This window comes from Podarcis liolepis (genome assembly GCF_965112155.1).
Source record: "Podarcis liolepis genome assembly, chromosome: 4".
In the NCBI taxonomy this organism is placed as follows: Eukaryota; Metazoa; Chordata; class Lepidosauria; order Squamata; family Lacertidae; genus Podarcis; species Podarcis liolepis.
In genome coordinates, this window is record NC_139558.1 from 3,925,751 (window position 1) to 3,947,202 (window position 21,452).

General features: G+C 39.8%; 1 protein-coding gene and 1 long non-coding RNA gene across 2 annotated transcripts in view; both read right to left on the reverse strand.

Moving 5' to 3' along the window:
- The window catches only part of LOC310706086, a 1,025,148-nt gene that overhangs the window by 471,790 nt on the left and 531,906 nt on the right, over positions 1–21,452 (reverse strand). The window lies entirely within an intron of this gene.
- Positions 1–21,452, reverse strand: part of DIAPH3 (diaphanous related formin 3) — a 119,135-nt gene that overhangs the window by 49,064 nt on the left and 48,619 nt on the right. Inside the window, exons 24-27 of the mRNA XM_083501125.1 lie at positions 18,259–18,422; positions 17,193–17,328; positions 14,576–14,671; positions 14,297–14,362 (exon numbers count right to left, since the gene is read on the reverse strand). Of these exons, the coding sequence (XP_083357251.1) occupies positions 14,297–14,362; positions 14,576–14,671; positions 17,193–17,328; positions 18,259–18,422 (462 nt within the window). The remainder of the gene's footprint in view (positions 1–14,296; positions 14,363–14,575; positions 14,672–17,192; positions 17,329–18,258; positions 18,423–21,452) is intronic.

Consider the following 21,452-nt stretch of genomic DNA (forward strand, 5'->3'; position numbering starts at 1 on the left):
CATAGTGGTTGGTACAAAGATGTTTTTTTCAGAAGCAGTTTAATTACCATTTCTTTCAATGGGTCTAGGAAGACTCCCAACACAGAGGGAAGCATTCACCACCCGTGGGGCCCATCGTCCTGTCCTTCTGGGCTTGCTTTTATTAGCCAACATCGGCAAGGATCAAAGAGACAGGCGACTGATTTCACTTGTCCATGTTTGAAACCATGGAAAGAGGTTGCCAGTCAGTGTAGACAATACTGAGCCAGGCTGACCAGTAAGGCAGCTTCCTGCGTTCCTATGCGGAGTCATTTATGCAAAGTAACATTTTTTCTTTGCAGACTCAAGCCAAATCTACAAAGAAAAATGCTTCATTTGGTGCCATGGTAAACTCTCATTTAGGCTGTAATGACATCAAAAGTGGTCTGGACATTGCAGTTGTCTAGAACAGGTTGCAAGATTATTAACTGGACTGTGTCATTTGACAATATTTATTCTGTGTTCTGTTGGCTGCACTGACTCTCAGTCTGTCTCTGGGCCAAATTTAAATTGCTGCTTTTAACTGGTAAACCCCTAAGGATCTTGAATCACAGAATTGTAGAGTTGGAAGGGACCCCAAGGGTCATCTACTCCAAGTCCCTACAATGCAGGAAAATAGTCTTCAGACATCCTGCTCCATGTACACCCACCATATATTATTATTAGTAGTAGCAGTAGTAGTAGTAGTGGTGGTGGTGGTAGTAGCAGCAGCAGCAGCAGCATTAACATTTATATATCACCTTCATCTTTCAAGGATCTCAAGATGGTTTACATGGTTCTCCTCTTCCCCATTTCATCCTCACAATAATCCTGTGAGGTAGGTTAGGCTAAGAGATGGTGACTGGCTCAAGGTTACCCAGTGACCTTCGTGGCTGAATGGGGATTCGAATCCTGCTCTCCCAAGTCCTAGTCCAAAACTCTAACCATTGTGCCACACTGGCTCTAATGTGAGGTGGATAACTACCAGATAAAAGGCATTTTAATTAGCGACACCCTGGTAATGGAGCAGACTGGAAGCTCATCTGGCACCATCTTTGCAGCCTTTGGGACACCCAGGTCTTTTAAATGGGCATCTCATTTTTAAAAAACAGTTTTGTGCTTTATTCTTATATTTGCATTATTTTTACTTACTAACTGTAAACTGTATGGAATGGCATACAAATGCTGGAAATAGATAAATAATAACAAACCAGCTTTTAAACAGCTCTCTATCCCTATCAGATTGTATCCCTGCCCACACAGTCTCACTGTCAGCACTGTTGACTGCTAAAATAATGACTTCAAGTCAAGCATCCCGTTTCCTTGAGTAACAGTACTTTTGGGGTTCTCAATATTGCTCACCCAGCACCTCAGACTGCTTTGCAATCGTGCTAAGTTAAAGAAGACTCAGAAGGGAACAACAAATGGCTACAATTAGCATTCACCCTGCTCCTGCAACAGAGTTCCATTGCTATGGCAACTGGAGTTGCCCAGACGACACAGGGCTCTGGCTTCAGCTTGTGTACAACATAATCGCTATTAAGCAGAATAGCCATGGTTCTGTCCCATGCATTTGCCCACTGGCATTTCAGAATGTTTGCTTTATTTTTTCTAGATTAATTAAGAAATTGTGTCTTTATTTTCCTAACATACAGTACCTCTTAGAGTAATTAACTAGAAAGATTTGAAATGGCTCAATTTCTGCTTTCCTTTATAAACCATTTAAACACACACATTCAAACCTTGGAATACAGCCAAAAAAAATCAAACAGAAGGTTCTTCCAAATATGCAAATTCTCACAGGTGGCTAATATTTTATAGTAACTGATGTAAAAAGAAAAAAAAATGTTTTATTCTTAAGCAATAGAGCTGACCAAACAGTAGTGTACAGACTTCTATATGGGTGGGATAAGTCTGTTTGGAAAACCAAGATAAGCAGACACTGCAATTTAATTATTTCAGAGTGCATTGCAAGTTGTTAATTCAAAATGAATTTAGGTTAACTAAAATGATTTTATCAGAAATGAAGAAATGATAAAAATGGTCATTTGTTTTCTATGTAATTCTGTTGAACCATGGAAATTGAAGAAGCCAGAGCTCTTTCTCTCTCACATACACAGGCTGTTAGGATACACACATTTAACAGAAATCTTGAATGATTTTTTCTAAAATCTCAAGCATATTGCAACTGCTTTCTTGTAAAAGATAAAGGAAATAAAGTAAGCAGTTCAGAGGATGGGTCCCACATTCAAAACAGTATCAACTAACCACAGAACTGAGATTGAAATGCTGTATTTTTCACTCCATAAGATGCACCTGACCATAAGACGCACCTACCATAGTTTTTTAGAGGAGGAAAACAAGAAAAAAATTATTCTGAATCAAATGTTTTACTAAACTATTAATAAACTACTGGTATATCAGAATAATATTTCAACTATGTAAAGTGAACAGCAGTCAACAGTGACATTAAGAATCATCATCACTGTCATTAACAAATGAAGAGAGACTTTATCCCCTAATAAGAGGGCAGGCAATGGAAATATATGAGCTTCCCACATTGAGTCCCTTAGATCTAAGGACTGTATGGTTTGGCCCTACACAATTATTTTAATAAAGCCAAAAGAAGTGGGACTTTCTTCCTTTTTGTTCATTGCAAAGAGCTCTGGGGGCTTTCATATGAGGGAGGCCCTAGGCCCGTTGCTCGTCTTTATAAACTACTTGGATGAAGAAATTGAGGGAATATTCATCAAATTTGCAGGTGACACCAAACTAGGAGGCATAGCTAATGCCACAGAAGACAGAACTGAGATTTAAGATGACCTTAAAAGATTGGAGAACTGAGCCAAAACTAACAAAATAAATTTCAGTAGACACAAATATAAGGTTGTACACTTAGGCAGGAATAACCAGCTGCACAAATACAAGATGGGAACACTTGGCTTGCCAGTAATACACGTGAAAAGGATCTAGGGGTTTTAGAAGACCACAAACATATCATGAGTTATAGAGGTATAGAGAACCATTTCCACCTGATGCCTAAAGATATGTAATGAAACAACTAGGCGAGCCTCCCTGGAAGCCAAGTCTTATGAGGAATAGTTTGGGGAGCTGGGTATGTTTAGCCTGGATAGGAGGAGACAGAGGAGATATGATAGCCATCTTCAAATACCTCAAGGGCTGTCACATGGAAGAGGGAACAAGCTCGTTTTCTCCTGCTCTGGAGGCTAGGACCTGAACTAATGGCTTCAAGTTACGAGAAAGGAGATTCTGACTAAACACCAGGAAGAACTTTCTGACAGTAAGAGCTGTTCAACAGTGGAATGGACTGCCTTGGAAGGTGGTGGACTCTCCTTCCTTGGAGGTTTTTAACCAGAGGTTGCATGGCCAAGTGTCATGGATGCTTTAGTTGAGATACCTACAAGTGCAGGTGGTTGGACTAGATAACCCCTGGAGTTCCTTCCAATTGTATGATTCTATGAAAACTGAAGATGGTTCAACACTATAATGCTTCATCAATGAAGACAATACTACTTGATTTATATTAACAACATTGTTCCAGTAAAGGATGTTCTACTAAGAATATAAATATAACGCGGGTGGTGCTGTGGGTTAAACCACAGAGCCTAGGGCTTGCCGATCAGAAGATTGGCAGTTCAAATCCCCACCATGGGGTGAGCTCCCATTGCTTGGTCCCTGCTCCTGCTAACCTAGCAGTTCAAAAGCACGTCCAAGTGCAAGTAGATAAATAGGTACCGCTCTGGCGGGAAGGTAAATGGCGTTTCTGTGCGCTGCTCTGGTTCGCCAGAAGCGTCTTAGTCATGCTGGCCACATGACCTGGAAGCTGTACGCCAGCTCCCTCGGCCAATAAAGCGAGATGAGCGCCATAACCCCAGAGTCGTCCGCGACTGGACCTAATGGTCAGGGGTCCCTTTTTACCCTTTACACTAGAAAGCATTTAGACAAAAATTATGAGGTTGCTGATGATCAGTGAGCCTAGTCATTTTTATTTACCATATTTTTCCGAGTATAAGACAAGGTTTTTTTTCCTTTAAAGAAAGGCAAAAATTAGGGGGCGTCTTATACATGGATAGTGCCAAGGGTGGACTGGCGATTGGTTGTTGCCGCAAAAATAGGGGGCATCTTATATATGAAAAAATACGGTATTTGAACTTATTTCCTACCAACCTCTGAGGCTCTATGAAGACAAATAACACCTTTTAAAAAACAAAAATGGAAATATCACTTATCTGGGCACTTAATGCATTTATACTGAACCACTCATAAAGTTTCCTAAAACTGAAGTAGCAAGGGCTATAACATACATTTCACTTAATAGGGAGCCATAGCTAATCTGACCTCTTGAGTGTACTTACATAATACACTTGTTTTCAAAACAAACCTGCTTTATAGTTTTAAGATGCACATCCAAAACAAGGTCTGCTATAAAGGGCTTAGCCTAGATCAGTAATGAGGAACCTGTGGCCCTCCAGGTGTTGCAACTTCAATTCCCATCAGCCCCATCCAGCATGGCCATTGGTCAGGGATGATGGGAGTTGTACTCTAGCAAAGGTAAAGAGGTAAAGGAACCCTGGACGGTTAAGTCCAGCCAAAGGCAACTATGGGATGCAGCACTCATCTCGCTTCAGGCTGAAGGAGCTGGCATTTGTCCACAGACAGCTTCTGGGTCATGTGGGCAGCATGACTAAACTGCTTCTGGCGCAACGGGACACTGCAACAGAATCCAGAGTGCACAGAAACACTGTTTACCTTCCCGCTGCAGTGGTACCTATTTATCTATTTGCACTGGCATACTTTTGAACTACTAGGTTGGCAGAAGCTGGGACAGAGCAACAGGAGCTCACCCTGTCACGCAGATTCGAACCACCAACCTTCTGATGGGCAAGCCCAAGAGACTCAGTGGTTTAGACCACAGCACCACCCACATCTCTGTACCAGGGGAAGGGCCATAGCTCAGTGGTAGAGCATCTGCCTTGCACACAGACGGTGCCTGGTTCAATCACCGGCATGTCTAGGTAGGGCTGGAAGAAAACCTTATACAAAACCCCAGAGAGCCACTGCCAGTCAATGTAGACAATACTGTGTTACATAGACCAATGCTCTGAACTCAGTATCAGCAACTTCCTTTGTTCCTATTTATTTTGATTTTTTTATTATCACACTCGCCAGACAAAAAATGCTCCTAAAGCAGCTTTCAAATGACAAAATCAGGAGAACAAATTTGAACATCTGGATATACATTGCATAGCTCAAAACAGAGGAATATACATTTCTAAACATAGTAAATAAGCACACAAACGTTACTAGCCTGCTGTGGGCTGGCAGACAAGAGGCGGACAACTTTATCTCTCCTGTAAAAGCCTACTGCATTTAAGAGCCAAGAAGAGCACTACTGAATTAAGAGCAAAGACCTACCTAGTCCAGCAACCTGTTTTCTCCAGGGCCAGCTAGATGTCTCCAAGCAGGACATGAGTGCAATAGCCTGTTCCTGCTGTTGCTCCCTAGCATGCTCTGGTTATAGAGGTAGATATCGACTTACCCTTCATAATTTTTTTCTAATACCCCTCTAAAGCCTTCCAAATTGGCGGTAAGTGAATTCCACTATTCAATTATGTGCAAATGTTAGCTATTCCCATTCTGGATGTAGAGGAGGGAGCCTCTCACTTCTAGAATCCCACCTGGTTCCTATGCTGAGTGCAGAGGATTACGACATCCCTCCACTGATAACCTGCTCACTAATCTGTGTGGAATTCCATGCACTTGGTTGCATGCAATTCCTTGTTGCCAATGACTACCAGGCAAGAATTAAAATACGAGAGAGGCAAATTGATTCTATAATAGCTAAGCATAGCTACAGCATAAAAACAGTGGTTTTAAACTACAGGATATCAAATTTAGATTGAAAGTGTTTGAACAACAACAGGCCACATAACGGAGACACAACACAAAAGCAGACGTTGCAACAATCCCAGTTGCCTAACACTATTATCTGTAGCAGCAAAACCCCCCAGAAGATTATGCTTTTGTGGACTACAGTCTACTCCTCAGAACCTCGTAATAGCTTTCTCTGTTTTTATGGATCTACACAACTTTTTGTTCAGAAACCCACTGGGAGAACATTTCAGCCTCCAAGGATACTCCACTGCCCACAGGAACATTGTTAATCTCTAACGAAATAATTTAGAGGGACGACTGGTGTGAAATTGTTGAATTAGACCTATTCAAGAAGTTTGATTTATTTGTTTAGGCTTGAATTGAGACAATAGTGTCCAGTCCCAACACAAGTGTTAATTAACATATCAAGCCTGGGATGACTGCACTACCACCATTTCTTCTATTGTGATTAATTTTTGTGTGTGCTTAGCTTAAATTTTACACAGAATTGTCACAGACTGTACTTTTTGCATTTTATTGCCAGTTGTCCCTGTTTTCCTTTAATATACTAGGGGTTTTGTGTGAATTTTATAATTTCATACAGGCACACCTGTGAACTGAGGATAACACATCTGATGAAGTTCCCTCAAGTCTATGAAAACGTGCACTTTAACATAGCACAAGCTACTGTGTTGTTGTTGTTTTGCAGCCACCAACAAACAGTACCACACCTCCTGAAATGGTATCTAACCAGCCTTCCAAAAAGGCACCTCACTGCCTTTGCCTCATCTTTGGCACCTCATCTTTGCCGCATACAGCAGGGGAAAACCCACACTAGTTGACTGCAAAAGGGAAATATGTATTAACAGATTGAGGCCAGATGGCTCTCCAGCTATTTATGACACCCTACTGTGGCAGCTCCCTACACATCCAGCCCTGATGACTGAATCTCCTACAGAAGACCTAATATAGCTCTCAATGTTTGCTCACAAGATAAAACTTGTCTAGCTAAGGACTTTGGATAAGACCAAGATATATCCTTTAACAAGGAAAATGTTGAATTCTACACTACTTGTCCACAAATAGCACACTCCTTATTCACATTTTTGATACCATACATAGGAACAAGCAACTATGTACCAATTCGCTGGTAGAACATTTTGCAAACCTAACTGATACTGCTCCACTACTGTTAATTTTCAGGTTGTTATGTTTTATAAGTATATAATCCAAATTAAGGGCAGTATCCAACTAAATAGTTCTGCTACATAAAACACTCTGGGCTGTGAAACAGAACCACACCCCCACTCCTCTCCCCACCATCTGCTGTGGGTTTCCCCCAACCCTCTGAAGCAGATTTAGGGAGGGTGCAGGGGGCTCATGGAGAGGGAATTCAGTTGCACAGTCAAAAGTGTTTGCACTAACAGTTTGGTTGGATACCACCCACAACATGTGACTGTGACAAAGAAGCTTCAGGTATCAGCTACTAGAGTAACCCCAGGTGACAGAATTTAGTGTCCCACACTTATTAGATTCCTCTGGTTAGTACAGAAAGCAAATGTAAGGTCAGTTAAAATCCTCTCATTTGATCTGCATTTGGATGTCACAATAAACCTTTGTTTATCACAATGGAAACAAGCTGCAGAAGAAACTCCCAGCATATCCATGAAATATGAAGCTTTTATGTTCGCTTTTGAATAACTACAGCTCAGTATTACAACCAAACCCTAAACTGTAGTTCATCTTAACTATGCTTTGTTTAAACTAGTCAAGTGGGGGTGGGGGGGACTAGCTTGACGAGTGGAGATATACCAGTGGTGGGCAAGACCACAGTCAAAGTAGGTGATGCAATAGATGTGACATTTAGTACCTTTGTACAGTAGGCTATATTCCAACCATGCAAAACACAGAGGTTTCTACTGCCCCTCCTCTAACCTCTCTCTCAAGGCAATCAAACGTCACATTTCAAGTCCATATGCCAGCCAGGTGAAAGCACTCAAGGAAGAGCTGGAGCTGGGCTGGTGAGATGTGGCCTAGGGAGGGTCCTGAGTGAAGGATAAAGAGGTCTGAAGGGCTACATTTTGTCCCTGAGACTGAGGTTGCTCACTGCTGATTTAGTCAAACACAGCAATTGTCTCTCTCCTTTTTTTCTTTCAAAACTTAACTGCGGAATAGTCTTAAAAGTGATTTACAAAATAACAAAGTAATACATTGAAAGCAAGCAATGTGGTCCAGCCATTTAAGTCCTTTATGCCAGCGGTTCCAAATTAGCTAAGTATTGCAGACCCCCTGGTTTTTCCCTCCTTCCTTTTGACCAAGTTGTGCCCCAGGACCTGATTCCAGATGCAAGTGACTAAAAACCGCAGGAGGGAAGAGCAGGGTTATACTTGGTTCCTGCTACCCAGAGGCATCTGGCTGGCTATGGGGAGGGCAGAATGCTGAACACGATAGGCCACCAGCCTGATCCAGGAGGCTTCTCTTATGTTAAGTGTTGTCAAACTGATTGAGAACAAATGGATACTATAGAGCTGGAAGGGTTCAGAAAAGGCCAAGCGGGACAATCAAGGGGATGGAGCAACTTCCCTTTGAGGAAAGGTTGACTTGGAACTTTTTAGTTTACAGAAATGGAGAGTAAAGAGGGAAGATGACAGAGGTTTGCAAAACTGTGCATGATGTGGTTACAAAGAAGTTTTTCTCAATCTTTCATAATACTATGTAAGAGTAAGAGCTGTTTGACAGTGGAATTTGCTGCCAAGGAGTGTGGTGGAGTCTCCTTCTTTGGAGGTCTTTAAGCAGAGGCTTGACAACCATATGTCAGGAGTGCTCTGATGGTGTTTCCTGCTTGGCAGGGGGTTGGACTCAATGGCCCTTGTGGTCTCTTCCAACTCTATGATTCTATGATTCTATGACTATAAGTCAGGAAGATTCAGGTCAGACAAAAAACACAGTGCACAGAACAATGGCATTTGTTCCCACAAGAAGTAATGATGGCCATCAACTTGATTAGCTTTAAAGGAGGGCAAGGCTTTTGATAGCTAATAGCCACGGTGGCTACTTTCCACCTCCCCTGTGGCAGGCAGTCTGCCTCCGAATGCCAGTTGCTTGAATCACAAGTGGGGAGACTGCTATTGCACACTCATCTCCTATATGTGGGCTTCCCATAGGCATTTGGATGGTCACTGTGAGAACAGGATGCTAGACCTTTGGTGTGAGCCAGCAGGTTGTTCTTATGTTTAAGTTCTTCTAAATAAAGGATATTGCCAATTGGGAACATACACTTATCATTTACCAGCACTTCAGGGAAAAATGCACTTACGTTCTGCTTTAAATACCAGCCACAGAGTAGTCTTTGAATAAAGTAGAGACCAAAAATGTGGGGAGAAATTATTAAATTAAAAACCACAAAGCACAACGGTTTATAGCCAACCAGCCAGGATGGCTAAGCTCTGCCTTCACAGTCAAAGGCAGTAAGGCTTCTGAAAACCACAAGAAAAACGAGCGCTTGTGCTCGGATCCCGCTTGTGGGTTATCCACAAGCATCTGGTTGGCAACTGTGAGAACAGGATGTTGGGCTAGATGTCCCTTTGGCCTGATCCTGCAGGCCCTTCTTATGTTCTTATTTGGGCAATTACTTCTGCATAAGTGATGGTCCATTTCTGGTGTCATTTCACATTATTTGCGTAACTCGGATGTACAGGATTGGTTTTTTCAATGTGCTAACTGGCTCAACAGAAAAACCTCTGAGTACCTAACAGAAATATGTGAATGTTTTAATTAAAACTTATTTGAAATAATTTGTTATTTACCCTAATTTAGAAGATGTGTAACTAAAAATGAAAACACATGAAGAATATGTTGCCATACGGAGGCAATCATGCTTTCCACTGGATAAAGTGAAATGGGTTAGCTCAGCAGAGAATAATTGGCTGTGTCCTGTTTTCAGTCAGTGCCTAGCAAATAGAAAGCAGCTCAAGTTAAAGCAGGGTGTAAGCCTGGAGACTGATTAGTTAGGAAGCTATTGCTAAAGGCAGTAAGAGCACAATCTGTCCCATGAGCTCTCTCTCGCAGCAGTTTCCTCTGCCCTGAGAGACTCCACTGGAAATCCCTTAATGCACTATGCCCTTCATTTATTTTTGCTACTGGACATTTGAGAGCATTTAAGAATGCTACTTTTTGAACAGTTGCCTGATGATGGATCACACTGAATTGAATATATATTTATTCTGCCCCTACCCTCAGAAGAAGCAGTAAAAGAGTACCACCTACAGTACAACTGTAAAAGTATACATTTCCCTTGCTATCTTAACACTTTATCCAACAATGACCAAAAATTTTGTTCATTATTATAATACCACTTAAGTGCTGTTTATGCTAGCTGTAAATACTTAATGTGCCTAAGGCTAAGAACAAACCTGATTAAGCTAAAAACTATAAAATTAGTTTCAACTGAATGAAGTGCATGCAGTATACAGCATCATGAAAGTAAATATTACCATTATATTGTTCTCCAAACTTTAAAATTAATGCTTGTACCCTCTTCATTTATGTATATTTATGAAATGTCAGGACAGTAATAATTATTTTACCAGGCAGTATAGCAATAACAGCTAGGTAGCAGACGTCTTTAGTTTATACGATATATATCTAGCTCGTTATACATGAATTTCATAATAGCTTTTTTATGCATTATTTCATTATAGAATTCATTTCATTCTGACGTGAGAAAATTTTGCTGCCCGCATTTTCAAAGCAATCTAGAGCTAAACAATGGATGAATGGCACCCCCTAGTGTTAGTATTAACAAAAGAGCTTTCTGGATATATAGGCAAGTTTCTCAAGACTAGGAGTCTGGAAATGAATGCTTATGAGACAGGTGGTTTTTAAACAAACTTTTGCAAAGACCTGGTCTTAAATATATATTTTAAATATATTTTTAAAAATCACCAATGTAAATATGCTGGGAGGAAATATTGCTAATGGAAAGGCTTTCAAATATGGGCCCTCAAAATTATTAGAGAGAAATTTCTGCCACCCTCAAAGAGATTATTACTTAGCTACGAAGTTCAATCTATAATAAATGACAAAAGGTTTTGAAAACATGGCTCCACTACACAGAAAGAAATGCTATTGTGGGGGCTTAGGCTAATGTCCATTATCAGCCTAGCAACATGCCTCTTCCTGTACTCCATCTGAGGCTTTGTAGTAATGGTATCTGGCATCCATACTATTGAGCCACTCACCTTCGCAAGGCTAGTAGCAGAGCTCTTCTCTGAGTTGCCACCAGAAAGGTAAAAAACTCATGATTACTCTTACTGTGGAGTCTTCCCAGGATACCCTAAGTTCTACCATATCTTGTAGCAGGTGAGCTTGGTGATTGCAGCCCACTAGCTAAAACAAGTGTTGCTGCCATGGTTACTGAATCTCCAGATTCCATCAATCCACTTTTCTGTCCTACAAGGGAACAGGAAGTTCCCTTAATCCAAATCAGACGACTGATTCATCTACTCAGTATTGTCAGCATCAACAGCATCGTTATCCAGGGCTTCAGACCAATCTTTCCCAGCCTTGCCTGGAGATGCCAGGGATTGAACATGGGACCTTCTGCATGCAGAACATAGTCTCCACCAGTTATTTATGGTCCTTCCCCTTAGCTGCACTGAAGTAGCCTCTACAGATTTCTATGTACATAATTCTGTGTATACACAATCTTAGGTAGGAATTAACGTTACAAATCACTTGCACTGGGAGAATACCAAGATCTAGCCCTTCACATAACAATTGACACCAGGAACAGGGGCCATATTCTCCATATAAGAGAATGGAAGCAAGTCACCCATACAGGGAGAAGTGACGCATTGAGAAGTGCCAACACATCCATCTCTGACAATTGGTAGCTTACTTGCATAGGAGGAGTATCATGTGATCTCTGTTATGTTCTTTTCCCCCACCAACCTATTCTGCAGAATATTGCTACTTAAAATCAGTGTTTGAAAACTCCTGACCAGAATGTCTACATAGCTTAGGTAAGCAATTTAGTGGAGAATGCCTGACAACAATCTTCTATAACTGGTTTAACGAAGCTCTGAAAATCATTAGTCAGAGTCTAGACGGAAAGGGTCACTGTTGGTAGGGAATGAGATCAGTGACAGATGCAATGTCTAGAATTGCTTTTTAAAAACAATTTTCATAAGACTTCTCTTTACTGACTATCTGAAAATTTCAGTTCTTCGGGTGCCATTAAAAATACTTACAAAGACAGTTTAAACAATATTGAGTTGTGACATAGGTGCATTAGACATTTTCTCCCTTTTCACAAAGTTGATTTACCTGATCCCATTTTACAGTCTGATCAGCTTCTGCTGTCCTTCAAAACTGTTTCTAAAACTAGATTGACAGCAAAAGGTTGCATATTTAAAGGCATGCCAGAACTTATCCATCCCGGTTTCAGGGCTCAACCAACTGCAACAGTAAATTAAGAATCTTCCAATAAGAGAAAGTTGATCAGCGGTAGGGTTGGGACCAATAAAAACAAGTGCTGAACCACACAACCCACTATTATGGAATTCACTGCTACAGGGTACAGCAACGGCCATAACCAGGCATGTTGAAAGTTCGTTTCGGGGGCCTCATCCAGCCCGCTGGTCAGTTTATTCTGACCCCCACAGTAGTACAGTAGTATATTTCCTGGGGTAAAAAGAACCCCAACAACTTCAATCCTAAAAAAGGTTAACAACTTTGGTTGGCCCTTTGGTTGGTCCTCACGGCCCTTCACTTCATCAAATCTGGCCCTCTTTGAAAAGTTTGGACACCACATAAACTACCAAGCAATGCCCATAGTAGCTAAACAGAACCTCTATACGTATAGAAGCAGTATACCTCTAAAGACTAGATGCTGGGACAGACAGAAGAAGGCCATCACACCTTGCTTGTGAGCAATCTGGCTGACTGCAGCTGAAAGCAGATGCTGCATTAGATGCATTTTAGACTGCGCCAGCAAGGTAACCCATATGTTCTAGTAGCGTTTTGTATTTCCAGAATCATAGAAAAGGAAGATGAATCAGCTTGCCTTTGAAATGGTTTTTAGCAGCAGTAGCAAATAATCAGCTTTAACCTCACAACAGGGAGATTTTCATAACAAAAAACCAACCATGTATTGCTTCTACAAAGATCACTCCAAGTAGAATAGCTTACACATACATTGGTACCTTGGGTTACAGATGCTTCAGGTTACACACTCCGCTAACCCAGAAATAGTACCTCGGGTTAAGAACTTTGCTTCAGGATGAGAACAGAAATCATGCTCCGGCAGCAGCAGCAGGCCCCATTAGCTAAAGTGGTACCTCAAGTTAAGAACAGTTTCAGGTTAAGAACGACCTCCAGAACGAATTAAGTTCTTAACCCGAGGGACCACTGGAGGTCCGTTCTTAACCTGAAACTGTTCTTAATTTGAAGCACCACTTTAGCTAATGGGGCCTCCTGCTGTCGCTGCACTGTCGGAGCAGGATTTCTGTTCTCATCCTGAAGCAAAGTTCTTAACCCAAGGTACTATTTCTGGGTTAGCGGAGTCTGTAACCTGAAGCGTCTGTAACCCAAGGTCCCACTGTATAGTGAAATGTATTTCACTGCATTTTTCCCCATGGAATTCAAGACAGTGTACACAGGACTTCTATGCAGTCTCCCAGTCCTGACCAGTTCTAAACCTGCTTCAATTCAGAAAGGTTCTTCGGACCACAGGGAACAGGGAATGCATCATATTCTAAAACTATAAAATGGCTAGCTATATTCCCCCCATGAATTTTGTGCATATATTAAGTAAGCATTACTTAATAAAAGAAATTACTTAATAAAATAAGGTAAAGAAAATATTCTTTTCCTTTGTAGGTGAAATAAACAGATAAAATCCTCTGCTTAAATTCACAAACTTGAATATTTAATATTATTATTTTTTGCCCAACATGTGAAATGGTACTTACATTCTTCATAATATGAAATACAGTCCTTCCTGAATCATACTCAGATCCTTAACAATGATATTTTATAAACCACTGAGTTAATAAATAAAAAACCTTTTCTTTTTTAATGCTATTTTACAACAAAGTAACACTTAACCTATTTTATAAATAAGACAATATATTTAAATTCAAGAGCTAAAGACATACTTTACTAGTATTTTGAATTATGTTATTTGGCATCTACAACTCTTCAGATTTTAGACAAAGTAAAAATGCAGGTCAGTTATGTAAAGATAAGAAGAAAACTTTTAAGAATGTAGACACTAAGTGACTTCCATTTGGCAAGCCAATCCCAGTGGCTTATTCCAGATATGACAGTAAACAAGGAATATAACAGACCCTTATGGAAATCAATAGGAATCAACGGTAAAAAGATATGATTTATGAATTACCATGGTTACAAGCTTTCAGAACAGGTCTTTCAGAGGTTGGGCTGAAATTCTGTGGCACTTCTGTATCTAAAGGAAAAAGAAGAAAAGAACAAGTATTTTTAATATTTACACAAAAGTGTATTTCCAAAAGGTAGTTTCCTGGAAGCAAAGGTGTACTCTGAAAACTTTACAAATTATCATTTAATGTTGTTACTATAAGTAGTTCTCCACCAACTGATGCATTCTGTAGTAAATAGTCCTGTGCCCTAAATCTATAAAAGAAGGGGGAGGAGTATTCACCTTTAGCCCTTGTTGTGCGTTTTCTTCTGTCTCGAAAAGCAGCACCTGACTGCAAGGCCTCCAGTAGGCTATCCATCACACCTGTCTCATCACCCTCTGTAAAAAGAGATGGAGGGAATTCCTTCAGCTTTCATGGTTACCATAGCAATGCCAAAGGATTTACAGGACTGGAGAAGAAACCGTAGCAATAAAAAGCTGGCAATTCCAAATTCAGACAAGCCTTTAATTTACTCATAAATCAGATCTCCAAGAATTCAGCCCTGTTAGTGTTCATATTGTGTCCACTAATGCAGACCAAAGTTCATTTGATTCAGCTCACACCACTGCGTCCTAAAATGAAATAGAGCAGTAACTTTAAATATAATGCAACATCATTCATATGCTTCTAATATCTCTGAACCCTGAATGAAGCCACATCCTAAAGCCATGTGGGTTTGCAGAAGCAGGTTACATCCTCTTCCAAGATGAAAATGATTATTTGCATACAGTACATTAGATGTTCAGATTCTGCTTCCCTAAATGGATCATTTATGGATTTGTGAATGTCCACTCATGAAAATAGACTTTCATTCACTAAATACTTCAACCCTCTGTATTTTTTTAACCATTTAACGCTGCATTTAAAAAGGCAGAATACATTCAAAGTATAGTTTGATCTGAAACTATGCACACTTGTGTGTGTGTGTGCGCATGCGTACACACACACATATGCAGAGACACAGACCAGAGACAGCTGGTACAAAGTAGTCATACCAACTTTAGTAACGCCTACTCCCACTGGCTGCACCCTCCATGGGCTTGCAGCCTTTGGGAGGACTGTCCATAAGCCAGTACTACGTCTGAGCCAACACAGTTTAGTTTCTCTGCTATAGGGTCTTATACAGCTACATACAATTTCAAAAGAGCTACTTAAAGCAGATATGCACATATACTTCCCATTCAACAATAATTTTGCAGTTGTTTGTTTCAAAAAAATGTAATTCAAGTTACGTCAAGTAATCTGCACAAAATTGTTTTCGATTTCTCAGACAGAGGATATGCAACGGGCACCACAATTTAAGAAGGATATTGACAAGCTGAAATGTGCGTAGAGGAGGGCAACCAAGATAACAAAGGTTCTGGAAAGCAAGTCTTATGAGGAACAGTTGAGGGATTTTGGTATATTTAGCCTAGATAAGAGGCTGAGAGTAAATATAATAGCCATCTTCAAACATCTGAAGGGCTGTCACATGGAAGATGTAGCAAGCTTGTTTTCTTCTGCTCTGGAGGGTAGGACTCGAATCAATGGCTTCAAGTTACAAGAAAGGAGATTCTGACTAAACATCAGAAAGAACATTCTGACAGTAAGGGCTGTTTGACAGTGGAACAGACTCCTACAAGAGGTGGTGGACTCTCTTTCCTTGGAGGATTTTAAGCAGAGGTTGGGTGGCCATCTGTCATGGATGCTTTAGCTGAGGTTCCTGCACTGCAGGGGTGGACTAGATGACCCTCGGGGGTCCCTTCCAAGATCCCTTCCCTTCCTTGGGGTCCCTTCTATGATTTTATGAACCCCAGGTGAGCTGGGATGCAGAATTGCAAACTGCCTTTAATGTTTTGATCAAAGGACAATCTGTAGGCAATAAGTTACCATTTTTACTGCTAACTTTAAAGTAATATTCTTCTCCTACTGAAATGAAACCGATATGCTTGCTGAGCCAGCTGACAAACTGAGCTAATGCCAAACCCCCTTTTAACAATTTAGGCATATGCTGATTGTATTGCTGCATAGCTCTGAACCTATAACATCATAAGTAGGTTTTTTTCCTATGCTAAGGAAATTGTATAAGCAGAACAAAAGATGAAGAAATAAAGATTAAAAATGATAGTTTTTAGGACAATCCACATTATGAACTGAGCACCGTGTCCCCAGTAAACTCTCCTCCAGCTCAGAAAGTAAATGGGATTTTCAGCATGGACAGATTAGTTTAGGGCAGTCTTTTTCATCCTCAAGTCCCCAGATGTTGTTCTCAATCCATTCCTAACCAGCCAGGTCAGGGATGATGGGAGTTGTAGTTAAGACCACATGGGGACCCAAGGTCAAGAAAGGCTGGCCTAGGATAGGATATAGTTGCAGCATTTTCCAATTTCAGGTCCACTTAAAATTTGGGAGGTACCTACCCACTACTTCTACATGTTGTGGGAGGTGTGCCGTGCAAAGCTGGGAAGTAGGAGCAAGCAGCATCTTGAATCAAGGAAAGAGTGCTGGCATGGGTGAGCTGGCATGCGTGAGCAAGGAACTTACCTTACTTAGCCCCCTAATGCCATAGCAAGAGCCAAGAGGCAAACATCAGCACAACCAGAGGTAAGGGAAGAGGGGCCAGAGCATGGGCAAAGTGCACCACATTTCCCGAGCATCTCAATGTTAGCTTGAGGGCAAGAAAAATGTGGAAAGCAAAGAAAGTGTGGCATTAACGGGAAATAATAGGAATTTAATTCTCCACACAAGCAAAACATTGCCCTGAAATGATTAGTCAGATTTAAGCACATTTGTGAAGTGAAACAACCAGTTCTGCTTTTAGAAGTCATCAAGCTAGTAACACAAGAAATATTACAAGAACAAGGTTCCTGTCCACATTACCTGTTTTCATTTCCAACAAACACTTTTTCTTTCTTTGCCTTTCTATTTTTTCCCTTTCTGCTTTTTCTTTAGCAATTCTAGCACGTCTCTGCTTTTCTTCTGCTTCTTTTCTTCTCATATTCTCCTTTGCAGCTTGCTAGCAAAATATATTAAATTTCACCAGCATAAACAATTATGACTTAGAAAAATGTATACATGCCTATTTAAAATCATTTCTATGCTGCTTTTCATTTGAAAATAAATCCTAAAGCAGTTTACAACAATAAAACACCACCACAGCAGTATAATCTGTTATAGTACTAGAGTTGTTTTAAAAAGCTGGCATCTCTTGCCTTTCCTACCCCACTTTCACTCCTTCAACCTATTGCTTCTTCCTCTTGCACACATCCAAGTCAGCCCAGCTGTTTAGCCTTAATGTTAAAAAATGATGTTCATGCAGTGAGTGGGCAATTTTTGTAGACCACTCTTCTCACCTGTGCTATTCCTCCCTGCTTTTATTGTTATGTTTTGTTTAGGGGGGAGGGGTGGCAGGGAAAGGTTGCCCCATTCTATTTATTTATGACAAATATGTTTTGTATTTGTGCATACCTTGGGAAACCCCAAGCATGCAGAGACCTGCCTCTTGTACTGATATGAGAGATCATACCATTATGGCTATGTAAGAATCAGGATCAGCACTCTCCCCTGAACACCTGAAGTAAGGGGCAGCGGCAGAGTTATATACCTAGACTAGTAGCTGCTGTTTCAAATGTATCTGGTTCTCATGTAACTTGGGGTAAAATGGTCCACCATGCTTGTATATTAGGTTGCTGCTACCAACAAAATATATACTCATCTTTCTAGTCAGCCTTCCCCAACCTTCAGTCCACCAGATGATGTTGGACTGTTAACTTCCAACATGTCTGACCACTGGCCATGCTGAGATTGTAGTCCAACAATATATGGAGACACAAGGTTGTGGCTGGCTGTTCTTAGTGATGTAAAGAATAGCTGAACCTGTGAAGCAAAAGCATATTCATCTATACTACTTCTGCAGAGTCTAGAATTTGATTGTAATAAGATTTACCATAAACATTGTCCTAAAATTGTTCAAGTCAGTTAGAAATTCTTCCACTGAAACTTTCTTCCAATCGACGGCATAAAATTCCATTACATTCCGATAGAGTGTTTCCATACTGTTATGCATCCTCAAAAGTTTCTGGAACTGTTCCCGTGCTTGAATTGCAAAGGTGTATTAAGTTTGTTAAGGTTACAAAACTGATTGTCAAATGACTTCCATATTGAGGTACACCTGTCTCCATTCTCACTAACTTTCAGGAAGAATTTGAAAACATTCCCATTTACTCAGGTGTTTGGTAGCTGAAGAATATTGTTCCTGGCAACTCCAAGATCACTGGATGGAAGAGAGTACGTTTTTAGAAAGTTTTAGTGTTTTACAATTATTTTGCTTTGTTTGCCAGTCTGGACTTCTTCAGGAAGAGGGTCGGGATATAAATTCAATCAATCAATCAATCAATCAATCAATCAATCAATCAAGCAATCAATCAATCAATCAATCAAAATAAATAGAGAATACTAAGTTTCCAGGAAAGAGGAAATAGCAAGTTATCAGCAGCAACACCACCTCTCCAATAGCATGTAGTTCTTCTCATAGTCAGCATTTTTCGATTTTTCCTTTCTATTCTTCCTACATTTTTCATACCTCAAAGATTAATTGCCTCTGCACAACCCAAGTCCCACTTAGATAACAAACTAGTGGGAATATCTTGCTTTAACTAACTGCATGTAAGCTGCTCTGGGAGGCTGTTCCCCCCACCTCGAAGAGCAGGGAGCAAATACTCTAAATAAGAGATTTCTTCTTGGGCACCAATACAACACAAACTAAACACTGCAAAAATACATAGATTAGTTACTCAAAGCGCTAGTCCTCTGAAACATTCAAACAAGTGAACTTCTTTGGTAACAAACTTACTGATCCTTCTCAAAATCAATGAGAATTACTGTTCTCTAACTAATATTTTATTAATGCTCAAAAATAAATGTTTGGCAGTAATTTTAATAAAGAAAAGTATTGGGAAACAGTTCAGCACTTTAATATTCTAATTAAACTTTCACTTCTGTTCACTCACATAATTGTTCACTTCCATGCCTCTGCAACTTTTTTGGGGTTTAAAATACACAACATTGCCAACATTTTCTTAAACATATCTATATTTTTCACAATTAGTAATCATCACTTTTTCTTTTATCTAGTATACCACAATGTTACAGATCTCCTTGCAACACTCTCAGCTGATACTTTATTTTTTCTTCATAGTATTCCTCTACACATGTCATTTTGTGATTTTTTGGCTGAATTTCTGATAATCTTTAAAGCCTCTTAATACTTAAACAAACCATGCTAGTAAATGCACAATGAAAATCAAACATGAAAAGGTGCTTGTTACAACCGAACCAATATTCCTAAACTTCTCGCCTCCTGTGTTTCTAGAGTCTCAGTTCTTATAATTTTGCCAAGCATAATAGGAAGTCATCATTCAGATAGCATTTTCACTATGTACCTATATCAAGTTGGTTCCACTGGCAATTTAATTTTACATCAACAGATCATCATACATAGCCAATACTATCATCTCACAGAGAACAATTTATATAAATCCCTTTAACGATCAGCACACTATTAAAACGTATTACTATTATTAATCAAGCAAAATTTAGCAGGGTACTAAATGCTTTATTTCCAAAACTGTCATTTTCTTGATAAAATGAGACACTATTTTCCTGCGATTCTGAAAAAGTACAGAAGTACAAAATACCATTTACTTCATAAAATTATTTTTATAGATTTGTCGTCTCTTGCAATATATATTTAAATGGCTTTCTAAAGTGACAAAGTGGTGCAAGAAAAAATGGACAAAAGTATTTTATCAATTTGTTTTTGTAGATAAGAGCTCTAGAGCTTATCGTGTATTTTGATAATGGTGTGCCTGTATTATAATGAAAGAGAAATGTGAGCTTCTCAAAACTGTTCAAGGACCCAATTTTCATTTAACTTGTTTGCACATCTATACCTATCAAGTAATTTTAATTACATTTCATCATAATGTTTGCATAAATGGTTTTAACGTTCTATGCTTTATTTCTCTGGAATTCCTATCTACAGCAAAAAAAAGTGGGGGTGGGGATTTAATTGCATGTAAAGTAGTGTACACAACTGCAATGGACAGCTAACTAGAATAATCCAGTAAGGAAGTCTTTTATATAATTACAGATTCTATCAATAATAGAACCCACTGACTGTGCACATATCTGATTTCTAAAAGAAATATGAATGCTAATCAATTCATTAGCCGGCTCCAGGTTATGATATTTAGTGACAGGATGTAATAGCCAAGTTGCCTACAGAGCGTAATTGTATGGCAAGTGAGAAATTAGTTTTCACAAAGCCCCATCCTTCCTGTCTCAGCTTTCCCACCGAATGCTTTTTACGAGCTGTGTGCCTTTCAAAAGACATCAGCATCAGTCAACTTCCCCTGTCATAACAATAAGAGCTCGGACAGGCCCCAACTTCTTCACGCTGTGCAGGTTCATCTAACCTTTACATCAAGTCTCCTTTGGTTTGTAATTTATCGTAACTCCAGTGTTCCTGGAAGTGAGTGTCTTTAATTAGAAAGCTCACAGCCATTACCAGAAACCACATGTAACTCCACTGTTCCTCAATTATTCCCTGCCTATAGGGAGTGTTAGCAGAAGAGAGCTAACTATTGCATCTTAACAGTGTTTAAAGATCAAACCATCTGTTTAAGTGTCACATGTGAATTTGGTTGAAATGGTGAGGTATTTCTGTGAAGTTTCAGATAATACACTCTCTTATAAATAAGAGTAACCTGTGTGTAAACCTGTAGGTAGGGTTTATGAATACATTTCCATGTTCAGTGCTGTCCTTCAGGCAAGCAATGTATATGCTAGAATGCTTTCAAGGTGGCAGTTAAGATAGCAAAGACAAAATTAAAATTACCATGTGCATGCATAGCCATGCTTACATGCGAAAGCACAGAAAATTGCTAACCATTCTGAGAGCTTCAAATCCTTATCATTCAGGTGATCAACTGCTGATTCTGGACAATCATAGGCTAGAAGGCAGAAATACCTATAGAAGTGTCATTACACCTTGGTGACTGTGCCAGTAGAAACTGTATTGCTCGGTATGGTGCAAGAGACATTCAGGCAGGACTGTTTTAAAATGGAATGCATTTATAT